This window comes from Bombus bifarius, unplaced genomic scaffold, assembly GCF_011952205.1.
Source record: "Bombus bifarius isolate JDL3187 unplaced genomic scaffold, Bbif_JDL3187 scf7180000007979, whole genome shotgun sequence".
NCBI lineage: Eukaryota > Metazoa > Arthropoda > Insecta > Hymenoptera > Apidae > Bombus > Bombus bifarius.
In genome coordinates, this window is record NW_022884364.1 from 991,934 (window position 1) to 1,008,758 (window position 16,825).

The 16,825-nt window shown below is 33.8% G+C and overlaps 2 protein-coding genes across 2 annotated transcripts in view; one reads left to right on the forward strand and one right to left on the reverse strand.

Annotated features, from left to right (window-relative positions):
- Positions 1–16,825, forward strand: part of LOC117204615 (glycine-rich protein DOT1-like) — an 87,539-nt gene that overhangs the window by 30,334 nt on the left and 40,380 nt on the right. The window lies entirely within an intron of this gene.
- LOC117204614 (breast cancer type 1 susceptibility protein-like) overlaps positions 10,322–16,825 on the reverse strand; it is a 38,263-nt gene continuing 31,759 nt past the window's right edge. The window contains exon 7 of the mRNA XM_033442152.1: positions 10,322–10,601. Within this exon, the coding sequence (XP_033298043.1) occupies positions 10,540–10,601 (62 nt within the window). The 3' untranslated portion in view covers positions 10,322–10,539. The remainder of the gene's footprint in view (positions 10,602–16,825) is intronic.

The window sequence follows — 16,825 nt, forward strand, 5'->3', positions numbered from 1 at the left end:
GAAAATAACTTCAATCGAACGAAACTTCTCGTAGAAAGAAGACCAAAAAGAAAACACCCCACTGACCTCACTAAAGAAATAAAATAGTCAAACTCGAAGATGATATTCCGCTGGGGTAGCCATCCACATGTTATTTAGCAATTAAGTTAGAAAAATGTATCAAATGTCCAGCTGGACAAATTAAATGTAAAGTACAAATTAAATAATAATAAAAAAAAAAGAAAGGCAGACGAAATATAGAATATAGAAAGAATTTCTTTTTGTTTTTTGGATATTTTGAGAATTCGATAATTAACGTGGTCGGGAAATTGTTACTGAAAATATTCATTAAACTAAATGTTTTTATAATTTGTTCAAATTGCGCTAAAATATTTCAAGAAATATTCGCAACATAGTCTTCCTTTAACCTTATTTGAAGGAGACAAGCTTCACACAGATACACTTAACACGCACAGTGAAGTAAAAATTCTCACGTTCCATTAAGTAGAGTAAATTAATCTTCTAACCAATTCCATCTCATTTTACGCGGATAGTACCGGAAAATTACAAAGAAGAATCACGATCATTTTCCTTTACACTCATCCCATTTCACCGTGCCCAACGAAAACAAAGGGACATTTACATAAAGGAAATGAAAATACTTACGATCCATTTAACATTCTCCTCAGTAACGCTAAAAGTTTCGAATAGAATTGGTAAGATTATTTTTCACTGAACTCGCCCCTTTTTTTAATTTATCCTAAACGATCCAAGTTCCATTTAAAGCATACATTGCATACGTATTATACAAATTACTTCTACTGGTCGATAAATATTTTCGAATAAATTTCTATCGCGTATTGAATTCCATTGCTTTTTATTCTCTGTGAAACGAAACAAAGGGAAAATTATAATTAAAAGATAGAATATCGCAAATATTATTTCGAGCATGTAATATGTAACTTCGCACAATTGATATCGAAAAATATCAGACAAAATCCCTAGACTCGTGTCTGTTTAAATCGATCTCTACAAATCATCTAACTTTGTACAAATGATACCGAGAATTTGAAAGAGAATTCCCAGGATCGTGTTTCTTTAAATCGACCTCTACAAATCACCTAACTCCGTACAAATAATACCAAAAATTTCAAAGGAAATCCCCAGGCTCGTGTTTCCTTAAATTGATCTTCACAACTCACCCGAAGGAACAAACACACGTGCGCAAACAGAATTGTAGCTGGCGTTTCATTAAATGTATCGAGGGAACAATAACAGCGAAATCCAGAATGGCGCGATGGATGTTCCTTCGTGACGACGAGACGTGAACGTTGCCACTCGATTCGCCATTCGCTCGACCGACGCGATCCATTTAATATTTCCATTTAGAAATTACACAACGAAACACTCGACAACGACTATGCCTGGCATTCGTTCTCGTGTCGTAACTCGATTAAATATACGCAGTAGCTCGGTAAAGTATCGGAACAGTTAGCATAGAAAACTTCTACGTGAATATCGTGTGCGTTGTAGAAAATATTTGGAAATTTCATTGATACTCTAACTAGACGCGAATGTCATCTTTGCTGGCCAAATTTCACATCGATTTGCGAATGCGTATACAAGTTGCGAGATATTAGCCGCGAACATATATTTCATTGAAAATTAGTATACAGCGTAAATAATTACCTTAAGCATATAATACGCGTTAAAGGTGGTTTCACCGAATATCGAGGCTTATTAGCATAGTGGTTAATCCACTGCTTAAATACATTTTCATCTCTGTGAAATATACAGGGTGGTTGGTAACGGATGGTACAAGCGGAAAGGGGGTGATTATACGCGAAAAAAGAAGTCGAAAATATAGAATAAAAATTTTTTTTTTAATTTTTTTAAAAATCTACAGTGAGATCCGTTATAACGAGACGCGATAAAGTGCACGCGTACCGAGCGAAAATTCAAAGTCGATTTTAAACAAAGCCTCAAACGAAAAATTTTTATTCTATATTTTCGACTTCTTTTTTCGCGTAGAACCACCCCCTTTCCGCTTGTACCACCAGTTACCAACCACCCTGTATAACTTGCTCTGAATGTTTCGTAGCTTCTATACAGGGCGTTTTGTTAGTTGCCAGTGTCTTTCTCGTAAAGTATGAGGAAAAAATGAATGTTCTAAATGAACTATACTAAATATTTACTGGTAATAATTTTCTATATTTCGTAAGTGTAAAAATGCATACTGCAATTGCGCTATTTTTTAAAACCTTCCTTATTTTCGTATAAATCGTCCACAATCTACTCGCCATTCTACGAAAACAATGCATTAAGGTAACGTGGTCGAGAACTGATTAGTTTAAAAGATATTTTAACTTTAATTTCATATCGTAGAATATGACGTAGGAAGAGCAAGGAAAGACGTAAAACACTACTCTTGTATTTATATTTTCTTCATCTTACGTACGATATTGTAGGAAATTCAAACTAAAATCTCTTTCGAGTTAATCAATTTTCGACAATGTTACCCTAACATTTCTTTTCGTAGACTGACAAGAAGATTGCAGAAGATAATCACCTTCGAATAAATTCTGAAAAATAAAATTTGAAAAATACAATTATGATAGCGGTGTCTCGTTACGATGTTAATGAAATGTTAAAAAGTTTCCTATGACACGCATAATGCTTCCATTCAGAAAATGTTGTTACGAGTGTTCGACTACTTTCTCGAGCCATTGTGCTCAGATTGTTCGTTTGTCGACCGACGAATCGTTTAATAAACCATAAATCTGAGCACAAAGGGCTATTCACGTGGAAGAGACGTGGGAACGGTGGTACGAAATCAAAAAAGGTTCCACGTGAAATTTTTAATAAACGTCCGCTGTTCAAACGACTAAGTCGAAATTGCTGTGTGGTCGCGGAACGTCTGTTATAGTGTGTACGAAAAGGGTGAAAAAATGTTTGGGTAAATTGCGAGAGATTTCATGATGATTTCTCTTGCGGAAAATTTCGAATTTCTCCGTTCTAACGAATTGAATTCCCGATGTTTCCTGAATATTGTACGATGTAAGTAAGAACGAGATTTTTGCCACGAAGTTTCTTAAGTTGTTTGCGTTAGTCTTCGCTTCGTTTGAAAATTTCGCTCAGTCTCATCCGAGGAACAACGATCTATTCGCCGTGATAAATTGACTTTACGATGTCTAAAATATTGCATTGAAAACAGATTTCGCAAATGAATTCTCTGAAGCTTTTATTATTAGCTTCTCGACGTATGAAATATCATAATGATTTTCTTTAAAAAGTCCTACTTTTCCGCCATCTTCTGTTTCGTTACGAATAAACTGTGAATTTTTATACAAACCCATAGTTTAAAGAATATAACGAGAAAAGCAGAACCTCGATAGAAAATTGTTTCACAGTAACTGAAAGACCAATTCTTTGGACCAATAAATCAAGTCGATGAAACTTGTGAAATGACGTATTTGTTAGAGTTATATATTTTTATTCTGCTTCCGTGTGATTTATGAAATATAATTTGCCGATGGAAGTGAAATGTTTATACAAACTAAATTTGAATCGGGAACAAGAGACAAAGAACCGACGATTCTTATGAAAGCTTTCATTCTATGTAAATTTACAAGAAGAAAAAGAGGCATAAGAAAATACAGTAACAAACATAAAAGACGATATTTAAAGGGATACAGCTGCACGAATACATATAGCTTTTGACATTAAAGAAAATTAAAAGAACGGCACGAAGAAGAAATTTCCATCCACCGGGAACGATCCTTCAGAGAACAAGATACTACAGGGAACGTGCGAGGGAAAAGTACATCGGAATATTCAGATTCGTGGAAACGAGTGGTGGAACAATCATTTTGCCAAACAACGTACGTTCTCTATGAAGACTCGGCAAGTTCATTAAAATACAAAGCGTCTACAGAAATGAATTTAATTTGCTGCAGCTGAACGACATTAGTTTTAATTCGCGCGAATCACGCGGCAATAGAGATTATAATTAAAATCGTGAACGAAATGAAGTTCCCATGTTAGGTAATATTGCGATGCGCAAGTAGAATTCCGTGTAACGAGTTTACATTTGCTGGTCGATTCTGTTGAAAACTCGCAAACGATTAATCGAACCGTTCCCACGTTCTTCGTGTGAACGATTCGATCGATTCTCGAAATGCGCCCGGAATTCTTCAACCGGTGATTTGTGATTGATATACCAACCAGATTTACCTTTCTAGTGAAATAGATAGATAGCTCTCTGGTCTGTAATTTTGAAACGCGTGTTTTTCCTCCATTTTCAGTCGCTTTGAATTTTTTTCGTTTTTTTTTTTTCACCAATTACGAAACTGAAATTATTTCGTTTTAGTTGGATTTTCCGTTAGTTGCTGTGACGAAATAGCTGGTGATTGAATGGAGATTAATGGAACCATTTAGTATCAGGTACCATTTAAACAGAATTATTCAGTATTAGTAATATGTAAACATTGATATCGATATTGCTAATGTATTTGAAGCATAGTATTAGTATTATCGATAGATTTTATTACAGTACAGTTGATTGGTGAATTTGAGAGATTTACTTAATATCGATGATTGATGCGTCAATCGGATTTAGTTCTCTCGTGAGTTGTTAGTTCGATAATTCTTCTCTATCCTTAGGATCGTGTATTTTTGCCGATTCCATGTTGGTTTGCATTTTGTTGGCAATTACGCAAATAAAATGTAAGTTGTGTTAATTGAATTTTCCAATAGTTTCCGAGATAAAAGAATGCTTTGTGTTTTGTCGTTATTTAGCAAAGTTTAATCAGTTAAATTATTTAGACGTAGAATATTTGAAACAGAGCATCGATTAATTAACTCATTTTAATTGAAGATATTTAGAAACTGAATGGACTGCACACAGATTAACGACAAATCTATAGGATAAAATGCCAATGACTAATCGTGTATATCGGCTTCGAAAAGTATGTCGTCGCTGTATATTTAAGAAAACTGTTAACTGTAGCGTTATCAGCAGTACAATGCTGTTACTGCAACATCGTTCCTTTGAACGGATGACATTAACCCAGGTTGGCAAGAAAAAGTACAAGAATGAAGCTCATCGTAGCGAAATGCGTTAAGACTATGTTGCGTACTTTAGCCGAATGAGCCGGTTAGAAGTCGACGGTATATTTGATCCAACTTGTTACCTCGTAGTTGCTGGTTGCAGAGTAAATGCAGTGAGCTTATAAGTTATAAGCAAATCGCTTGAGTACCCATACTCTCGTATATATCTCAGTGCATACTAATAGTAACTTTTATTAAAATATAAGGCACCGGGAGTCAACACGTTTATTATAGATATTAATTTTAAGAGCAGAGCAGCCGTTTTCAAATTTACAAAATTTCAAAGTGTAACTTTTTCGCTTATTAAAATACAAAAAAGAAATGAGAAAGAACAATTAGAATAACAGACACTTTAAAGCATCCGACAAACAGGATTTTTATGATTTAAAAAAGATAGCTTAATATATTGCTCTAAATCCTACAATTTCTTCAAACTTCACAAAATTGTGAAAGGTGACTGCTGATGGACAAATATTAAGCGTATACAATGTTAAAAAAAAAAAGAGGATGAGGTGGGAGCCTAACCCCAACCATTTAATTAACTAAAAAAATTGTAAATGAAATATTGCATTAATTTAATGCTTGTCCTTAACAATAATTGATAATAGATTAATATTCGTAATATTATACGTATACATTCTCTTCGTCGTTAATAATAATAATAACAACAATAATAAATCAATAGTCATAACATTATCTTCCATTCTTAATAATTGTAATAAATTAATAGCTATATAATTTATTACGCTTTCGTTTATTTCCAACGTTTGTTACAAATCACGATCTCGCCGCATAATATCCGGCAGAGAATCGCTTTTAACATCAATTGAAAATCACGTCCAAGATCTCTTTCTTACACAACCATATATATATTTCCTCTTAATAAAGAAATCGAATAAGGAACCAGTTTTTTGGTGAAGCGAAAGAAAAATGAGATTCACGGCGGACAGCTAGAGATTTTTATCGAAAATTTCTGTCGTGGACAGCGACGATAAAATTCAACCGCATCCACGTTCGATTTGTTTTTCGCCCTAAAGCTGATTTAATGCCCTGCCAAAATAGCGGGCCAGGCATTTAATTCGTCATTCGCGGTGCATTTCCGCCCACGTTGCTTCGAACGTTGGGTCAACGATTTATTACGAGAGATATTAAATTAGAAAAAATAAAAACATCCAACGACGTTGCCTTTGTACGATTCGCCAAATTTTCCGATTTATTTTCCCCGCGGATTAACATGTCTAATGTAAAACGTTCTGTCGGCAAGTTATTAAAGTTGTTAAAGCTGGGTTAACAGCGTAAATGTTTGTAATCTTGATATTCTTCCAGCTGGCGTTGGTGTGGAGGTAGATTAGATTTACGGTCGAGTGGACAGTCCAGACTTCCAGCATGTTTTATTTATCTATCGTGAAACATTTTCCAACGTTTCAGGATTTCTTTATATTTCGAGTAAACAGCAGAAAATTTACTTTTTATTTATCTATTTACTCCTCATATTACTAATTCCTGAGTATTACTAGAAATTCTGTAATTAGATGTTACTACAGACTATTACTTTTAATTTATGTTTTGTACCAAGTTGCAAATCAAAGGACGAAATATCAGCAATTTTTTAAATTTTTAACCTTTCACCCGCAACCTTACTTTTACTGACGTCATTTGCATACTGGGTCTTTTAAGTGCACGCAGATTCTTTTAGTATTTTCTGTTTTAAAATATCTTTCAATATCACCCAACAATTTTTATTTAGCCTGTTACCTTAGTCTCTTTAAGCGAAGTTAAATCTGAACGAAAAATATGGCAAACGTGAAAAATTATCTAAAGGTGCTGGTTGAAAACGATCCGGTAGATGGAGAGTTAAGAAATGATTCTTCCTATGCTTGGAAATATTTCTTTTTATATTAGGTTGTCCGGAAAGTGTCTTTCTTTTACAGATACGTCTTTTACAACGATGTATCTTTATACAAACATGGAACCTAATCTATCAAACGTTGTGATCCTTATTTCGATAGAACAAAATGGATCGTACGTAATTCGATAAAATAATATAAAACGGAAAATGTGCATCTATTATTTCCTTCTGAAACGAAAGAAACTTTTCGGACGACCTAATAATACATAATACTTGATATAAAAAAGAAAAGAAAATAAACATAATTCACTGACATAATATAAAGCGTAATCCAGTCAATTTTACGTTCACATACATCTCATTGTTAACGACCAGGGAAATCAAACAGACATTGTTTATGGTTCACGATACTACAATAATATGAGTCTCTCGCGATTCAAATCTTTCGTTGACTCATGTGCCGCTACAAGTAAAATGTCTGTAATTAAATTTCGCGTTTTTTAGGCGACTCTTTAATACTTTGAAGACCGTGTGCTCAGTAGCCTGAATTCGCACGTATTTTTGAAGCGATTGAAAAGGTTCAAATGGTCGCTCGGAAAATTCGTTTCGATTTACATTTCGATTCGATATACATTTATTGAATTATATAGGCGCTATTTTGTTCCACAACCATTTTCCATTTTGCATACAACTTGAATATTCCATCCTTGCAAAACTTCTCTCTCTCTCTCTCTCTCGCAGGTTTTTCCGGTGAGCAACTTTTCAATATGAGTTTTTACGTCGGCCAAGAAGTTCAAAATCGGAACGAACTTTCCGACCAGCATTTAACGAGTGTAATATTTTATTAGAAATCAACGAGCACGTTCAACGATACTTCCAGTGACGTTTTTCAGTGTGCTATGCTTGAAAACAATTTGTGAAACAAGGAAGCATAGAACATAGGGAGGGCAAAACGACGGGAAACAAAAGTGAAAAACGAAAGCGTAAGAGGAACGTAGGAGTAAGGAAAAAGACTCGCGACGTCACCATAAAGCCGGACAATTTTCTCTCTATGTAGGCTCTTTCTTCACGGGGAAAGAAGTGGAAACATTGGTGGGCAATTGCCGTTTACTGCGCGGAAATGCAATCTCATTTTCACGGACGACGTCTCAAAAAGTGAAACACGCTTTCCTAAGAACGACGACCTTAATACCTGCCGCTATTCTTGTCGCGATTTAGCATTCGCCATTTCCACCTAACAACTGTTCGACGAGCTCGCCAATATCCGAGTGTAATCCAATTTCATATGCTGCTTCGCCTATTGTTTCTATTTATTTTGTTGTCACCTATCTATTTATATTGTTTTATCTCTACATGGATTATACGCAAGGTTATCTGAATCTTTTTGCGTAATAATTTATTGACGATAACGTTAATGAACTGATAAGTTCTAAATTGTAAGTCGCAGACTTTCACGTTAATCTCGATATTAATAGATCGGCTACAGATAGATTGATAAATAGGATTAATAGACTTCTAGATATATAGAAACAGATATAAAGACTTCTCTGTCAGTTTGAAGAATCGTTGCTGTTAGATAAAAGGATTTATTGAAATTGCGATGTGTTTCTGTCGTTTGACTTGTATTTCGTAAAATTTCGCTAATGATATTCGGTTGAATTACACGAGTAGATTCTGATACTAAAATGAAAGAAAATTGATGGAATTCATTTTGCAATCAGACGTATTGTGTTACTGAAAGCATAGAAGCATAAAATATCAGCAATTTAGATCTTTTGCAGAGGATAGAAAAGGATTGCTGAATAATCAAATAAAAATTCTCGAATAACAATTCTTGATCTATGTTATAATAATGCGCTGAATTGTTAATGCATAAAATATTCGTCATCTTGGTTTTGTATCAAGTACAGAAAAGCCGATCATGAATAATTAAATAAAATTACCCGATTACGAATATTAAGGTGTACGGTATAACGTAAAGAATTGTTTGGAAACTTGGTAACATTTCCGACGATCGATATTAAATGCTGTTGTCTAAAAGGTTTGGCGTGATCGGACAAGGATTACCAGGTTGACTGACAGGTTTTAATTAAACTTTACCAAAATGTTTGGAACTCGATTTTTGGACACGGTCGCAAATTGCGTAAGTTGGAAATTTAAAACCCTAGAAAATTAGGAACATGTAGTAGATTATTGAAAATACGAAGAATGATTAATTATGAGAGACGTTTAAAACAGAGAGAGATGTTTTATTCGCTAAATTAAATTGTTAAAGAAATATCAATTTAATTTTCTTCGATAGAATATAATATGCCTGTTTTTACGCGTATAATTTGTATCCACAATATGAAGTCACTCGTAGATAGATAGATTGTAGATCGTAGATTGTAGATTTTTACAGAATTTATATAAAGGATAAAATTTCTTCCGCCTCTACATTCCGTCACAAAACGATCGAGGATTTTATTTTAACGTGGAAAAAGAAAGGGAAAAAATGTTACTGAATTGGAGATTTTAATCTTTTTCGATATTATCTTACACTTGATTTAATTGAAAATTGAGTAAAGCTAATAGCCTAATAAAAGGAAGATAAGAAATAATGAATCAAGAGAACCTATTAACCCTTGTCTTAACTTTTCCAATAAAATTCCACGGATTTTCTTGTACGAATTACTTGGTCAAAGGAAATTCACCATCTGTCGAACGTAACCAAGCACTTTGCTGCCAGTTGCGCTGGATTTTTCCAGCGATCACCCGGGATTTCACTAATCCACACACTTAGTGAATACGACTCGTCGAATTTCACTGGACGTTCGTCAGGATCTTCGTTAGATACAAACTCTATTGCACGACGTGTACCCTCCTACGCCCTTCTAGATTTATCTGTTTAATTAATTCTCATCCAATTTATTTTTATTCCCTGTGCAGGTAATTCACGAAAATATTCTATGATGTTGTCACGCACTAAAATATTTTGTAGTCTGTCTTTCATAAATAAAATGGAAATATTACAGCATAGGAATTAGGAATGAAAAAATAGAATTGTTAAACTATTCACCAGGCAACACATGTTAGCAGACATTCGAATTAAAAATCTCTTCGACGCGATCATTTCTTTGCTTATAAGCTGCTTGATTTTTAATGTCTCATTTCTCTTGCAAAATGAATTATATCATGTACGTGTATGAAGAAAAAATCAAGATTAAACTTATTTAAAATTGATCATTAAGATCGCATAAAATCGAGCGTTAAAATTGTTTAAAATAGATCAACATGTAGATCCAAAAATACGTAAAAAATCTACGTGTACATGTACATAAACAATGGGCAAAAAATGTCCTCGCCATTGTCTCCATCATTACACCAACGACATCATGAACATCATTTATATTTCCATGCAAAGCACCGCCACCATTCGCGTGATTATCTTAACCTCGACAAAACACCCTCTATCCACATCTCCGATCGCAGAAACAATCTGTCAGAAGACGAAAGATCCATTAGAAAGCAACGAAAGCTGCTTTCTTTCCCCTTCCATCGTTCCACAGCTTTTATCTTCAACCTCCTTATTCGAAGCTCTCGCCAAGCGGCTGGTGCCTTCATTAACATCGCAAGCAGATCGAAAATCTAGTTGTCGAATACTCGTTTCGACGAATCTTTTTCCCTGGAACAGAAATTACACGAGCGTCGCTCAAAGGGATCACGCGATTCCCAATGGAAGGGTCGTATGTGACCCCAACTCTTTCTCTCGCGGTCTCTCTTCATTCTTTCAAAGCCTTCTGCTTTGCAGCGATTTATAAAGTCACGCGTGCGTATGCTCGTTTAGCTGAGCGTGACAGAGCCATCGACCAGGAAATTCGAACTGTTCTTTGGTTGGCTAAGTTTTATTGCCTTGGTTCGATTTGTAATTTTCGAATTTGTAATTTCAGCAGTCAGGGTAGAAGGTTAGAAATAGTATGCTAGAAATTGGAAAGTATTTTCGTAGATGATATGATAAATATTTGACGATGGAAGTTGCATGGATGATTTTTTAAGTTTTAATAATAATCGGTAAATTGAATGTTCCTTTTTTCTAATTTTTAGTCACGCGTTCAAATATTCTTCTAGTGCAGGGAAATTCGTGTTCCGATAATTTTGAATGTGACGTCACTTTGATTTCCTAACTTTGTACAATTGCAAAAACGATCAAATAAATATAATGAAACTACGATTAATGAAAAATTTCGAGATGATCGTCTATAAGAAAAAATTGGTGAACGAGAAAAGATCATCGAAGTAAATTATTATATTTGTAGTAACAAATTTTTATTCCTATTTTATGTTAACATTGTACAAACTTAAAATAAATGATTTTCTCTTATATGAAATATAAAGTAATTCGAATAGCGTGTCTGATGATTAATTTGGATAATCTAGGTCTTAGTATGTTGAAGATAGATAGCAGCAAGTGGTACATGTAGATAACATGATCCGGCAATATACGTCAGAGAAGTAACACTGTTAAAACTTGTCAAGTGGTACAGCCCGCGCTTTATCAGACAGGTAGCACGGCCAAAGCTCGATCATGCAAGTGCATCAACACTGAATATCCTCGTACAAGTAGTACGATTAAAAGTTTACCTAGTACAATCGTGATTTCTATCATGCCAGTAGTACAAGTAAAAGTCAAGTAAATCATACAGATAATAAAATCACGATTTATTTTCATAAAGTTCATTATTACGTTAAACATATTAAATGAACATTAATCGATTGTAAATTTACAGGACTTTTAGAAAAGTTACTTTATTTTCATCGATTTTGAATTGATCTTTGTTGCTTTACTCGAATGATTGAAACTATTCGAACATATTGCTAGAACACGATTTCATCTTATCAGAAATGTGATCAACAACAGCATAAGTTTTATAAAATGAAAATCGTTTTTGACAAAAGGAAGGTTTTGACGCATTTAACAAAAGGAAGAACCGGTACAAGAACTTTCAATGTAACAACGACACTTTCAAAAAGTTAATTCTTTATCACTGCGAAGATATTGCGCTGAGAAAATAACGACATATTGGCAGCGACAATGGCGCCAGCTGTTTGAAAAGATCGTAGGGAAAATAAATAATAAAGTTTAACGTGGAAAACGAGCGGTCGCAAGCCACGAATAAGTTAGACAGTTGCAAGGCAAAGTGCATAAACCACTGGCCTCTGGCCATTCGTTGGCTCGCAACTCAAAGTTTGTTACACTTCTTCGATTTCTTCGTACGGTTGTGTAACGGTGAAAAGAACGTAGAATTGGAAGGCAGACCGTTAACTTTGAACGAGCTTGATGTTAAATTCAATTAATTAAAATACGGTACTATTTTCGTGTTTCAAGTCGTGGCGTTACGATCAAAGCAGTGGAATGTTTTCGCTCGAGTTTTGAAGTTGAAATTATATCGCAAAATTCGAGACAAACGAAAGAGAGGAGAAGGTTGAATTTTTGTCGAAAAGATAGATTTTCAAGGAAATACTAATCTCTGCAACGACGAAGACTGGATCAATTCTGACACAATTCTGACATATTCTTTATGGTTATTGTCCTCTGCGTTACATTTACCAGGATAATACTATTCTTCTACTTTCTACGTTATTGTTATAGCATTCTAGACTAAACTTTCATAGCAGTTGGATGACATGTTTCTCATTCTTCGGGTTTCAGTCGTGTTATTAGTTACTAGTCACACGAAAAATTATATATACAATATTATTATGATTATTATTAAAATTATGTATACAAGGTGGTTGGTAACTGGTGGTAGAAGTGGAAAGGGGGTGATTCTACGCGAAAAAATAAGTCGAAAATATAGAATAAAAATTGTTCGTTTGAGGCTTTGTTTTCGAGAAAATCGACTTTGAATTTTCGCTCGGTACGCGTGCACTTTATCACGTCTCGTTATAACGGATCTCACTGTAGATTTAAAAAAAAATGTAAAACAAAAAAAATTAAAAAAAAATTTTATTCTATATTTTCGACTTCTTTTTTCGCGTAGAATCACCCCCTTTCTGCTTGTACCATCAGTTACCAACCACCCTGTATATATATATATAAAATATTATTGGTTTATCAGACTATATGAATAATTTCATTTTTTAAATGAACGTGATTATCGTATAGCATCTTTTTCTTAAATATAACCAGTAGTTGGTATTTATATTTTACACGGTGTAACAGCTATTTGATATTCGTTACTGCGTTTGGATTTATATCAATATTAAGCTCTCTTTTTTCGCCTAGCTTGGTATGCATGAATTTTAAAATACGTATGAATGCGAAACGAGCAACCGTTTCTCAGTATAATTTCCTTCACGTCTGCACCGCTCTTTTCAAATCTAATCTGTAGGAACGCTTCTTAACATTCGCTATGCCAATGGAATATTATAAAATATATCCGAAAGTAATATGAAACGAACGCAATTACTTTTGGATAGGGGTAACAGAAAAAGGCAATTAAACTATCAAAAGATGTTCTTCGATTATTGTATTGTGTAAAATGGAAAGAGAAATATTAAAATTGCGAAAGAAGAAATGAAAAATTGGAATAAAAATGTTGTCAAATTTCCCTACTAACAAAGAACCTTTACATTTATTCTATTCGCAATTCTACCAGATCATCTTAAACTTTTCACAAAGAATTTTAATACTCGCTTCTAAAAGCACAAATACGATAAAAATTGCAGTCAGAATTATTTAAAATTTTTTGAAATCCATCGCGAAGAATTACTATAATTAATGTTGAATAGCTGATCGCTATTTTTTCCAATTATTTCAAATCCTTCGCAGTCGATGCTAATCGCTTATTTCTGCAAACACGCAAACCCGAATTCCGATCACGATTGTGCAGCGGTAGGATCCCGTAGAGCGAGTGAAAAATGTTTGGCTCAGAATGATTGATATGGGAATGATGAGCTCGTGGTCTATGAAGTTATACCTCTGAAAGAAGAGTGTTTGGTGTAATTGAGAGAGATCATGTGAACACAAAATTTCGTCTGAGTTTACCTCGAATCTTTTGTAAATATTATTATGTCAAGTGAAAGAAATATTTAAACTAAAAAAAAAGAAAGGAAAAGAAAGATAGAAGAATGGAGAAACAGGGAATAAGAGTGAGCAAAGATGAACTCCTACGAAGTATGTATGCGTGGAATAGTTAATGAAGAATTATTGCTGCATTTAAGAGTTGAGTATACGAAATGAGGGAAGAGAAAGGGAAGCTTTGAGAGAATTGAAAGTGGACAATGCACAACATTTGTACACAACATTTGGTTTAAATTATTTCAAATATTCCCCAAGATATTCGTATTCTTAAAAGCTAAAGGCAAAATCTAATCAGAATTATTGTACATTTTCTACATTGCTTTTTATTTTACCTCGGTTTATCACAATCCTTCTTCCCTTTATCTAAATTCTTCGTACATCCAAAGTTTTCCAATTCCTTGCTTCTGTTCTTATTTTGTCACGATCTACCACGAGTTCTCCTTCTTTTATTGAAATCGCTCCACATTTCCTATGCTTCCCATTTCTTTTATCAGAATTCCATTTTTGTCTTCCATCATTTATAGTTGCAGCAATTTTATTCGTTCTTCCGTTCAAATTGTCCAATATCTTTTGTACCTCCATTTATTCTATCGCAAATTCGTTCTTTTTTCATTTATAATCGCATCAATTGCTTGCATAGTTTACTATAAGTATATACACGAGAACGAAAAATTTTAACTATAGTACCTACTGATTCATAGCAATTTATGCAATTTCGTAGTTCCTGTGTCGATTTCTTTCGTCCAAGTTCTTCGTTCCTCTTTCCTCTCCCCATTTATTTTTCTTTTATCTTTCGTCACAACTTATACCTCTCGATATATCAAATAATATTTCAAATTCATACCAATCATAATAAACGAACACGTCCAATCACAATCTCGCTAGATTCACTCAGTTATCAGCAACAACATTTGACTTGAAGGAAAACATTTGACTGATTTAACAATACCCCAAACAATCTTGTAACTGTGTGTAGACACAAGAATAAAGTTTTCGTGTCTGTTCAGTGGAAATTGACGAAATGATACCGAACCTATCCGAAACTCGACTCACGTAAATCTGGAGGCACACATGGTAGAATAGCGAGTCACGTTGCAGCGAAGACTTCGATAATACCATCCGGTCTCATCATCGATTCTAGACACCGTGAAGCATATAAAGAGATTTCGTTCGAGCCTTTGACATTGCACGTTCTTCCAAAACTCACGTACTAAGAAGTTTATGATTATTTGTATTATTATCGTTGTGTAAATCGACCTCCTTTGACGCTATTACGAATAGATGAACAAATTCTTGAATGTTAGATAAACATTTGTATTCTGTTATCTTTGAAAAAGTGAAAGGATGGGGCTACGAAACATTTTCAGCGCCAAATTAGAACGATTATTTTACTATGTCAATTTTAAATTATAATTCAAATTTGTTTCGAATTACGTACGTGGTCTTTTTCCAAGGTAATAACATTTTATTTTCACTTTTCTACTTTATTTCATCTTAGGAAATTATTAGTTAGCCAATCACGGTTTTTTCGATATTTTTAATGACACATATGGATGATGATCTTCGTATGATTTTTCGTTCCGGAAAATAAGAGGAAGTGGAATCTTCTTTGTAACTGAATTCGAATAATTTGACGCGAAAGAGGAGTTAAAATTGTGATTAATCGATTTTGTATTAATTGCGCTAATTAAGATGTGATGTAACAAGAATATTGTAAAAATATAGTAAGATACCTATGTCTGAATATAACTTCTAACTTTTAACTCTGGAAACAATTAATTAAAAAGATATTTTTACTTCAATTTCTGTCACCTCTAACTTCTCTAACTTTTATTTTCAATCTTTTTAACTTTTGTAGAATTTAGTATATGAAAACCTAGAGAAATGTGAACGTGTAATAAAATGTAGAATTTTGCTTCGTGTCTGTTCGTTCGCTTTAGAAGCACATTTAAAAACATGACCTCAGTTTTGAATCGTTCTGTATCTTGAGTGATGAGACATTTAAGAAAGAAAAAGAACTCTCTTCAGCTTAGAGAATGAATCTTTAAGAATTCTTCTGTGCTCGACTTTCGAGAATTTCTTCTCCGCTCTTTAACGAACTTTGCTCCGAGCTTAGAGAATCGTGTTAGACTTTGCAAAAAGAATCTTTGGATCTCTCTGGATGTTTAAGAATTCTCCTTTTCTTAACATTTGCATGATTTTGTCTGGACTCTGTGATGGATTTTTATGCGGATTTAAGAAAGTAAAGAAGCTCTCTAATAAACTTAGAAAGCAGGATTGTGAAAAAAAGAGGGATGTTCCTTGCTGCAGCTTGAAAGAATTCTTTGTTGTTACGCTTTCGAGAGTTTTCTCTGGAATTAAGAAACTTCACTGTAGTTAAAGAAAGAATCATTCCTCTTAAATTTATAATCATTTCCACTCTCGTGGAATTTCCTCTGGTATTTGAAGAAACGAATTTTTATTGTTGTACATCACGAAGAATTCTTTTTGGTAGAATTTCAAAAAATTTCCCCCGGATTTTTTAACAAATTTCTATAGATCAAAAAATTGTTTAGGATATAGAAGAGATATGTATTCTCTATTAAATAATTAATAATCCTCCTTTTACAATAATTTGTTATATAAGTAACATAAATAAAATAACAGGCATTTTTCACAGTAATTACTAGAGGAGATAAAAATGATTAAAAATTTCGAAGAATCGTTCTTTCGAATTTTTCGTCGAATATTCGCTGTGAATACGTTTGTCATTCGTATTTGTCGAACATTTAAGTCAGCTGGACTTAACTAAACTCCGAGCACACGGATAAACACTATAGCGGTCA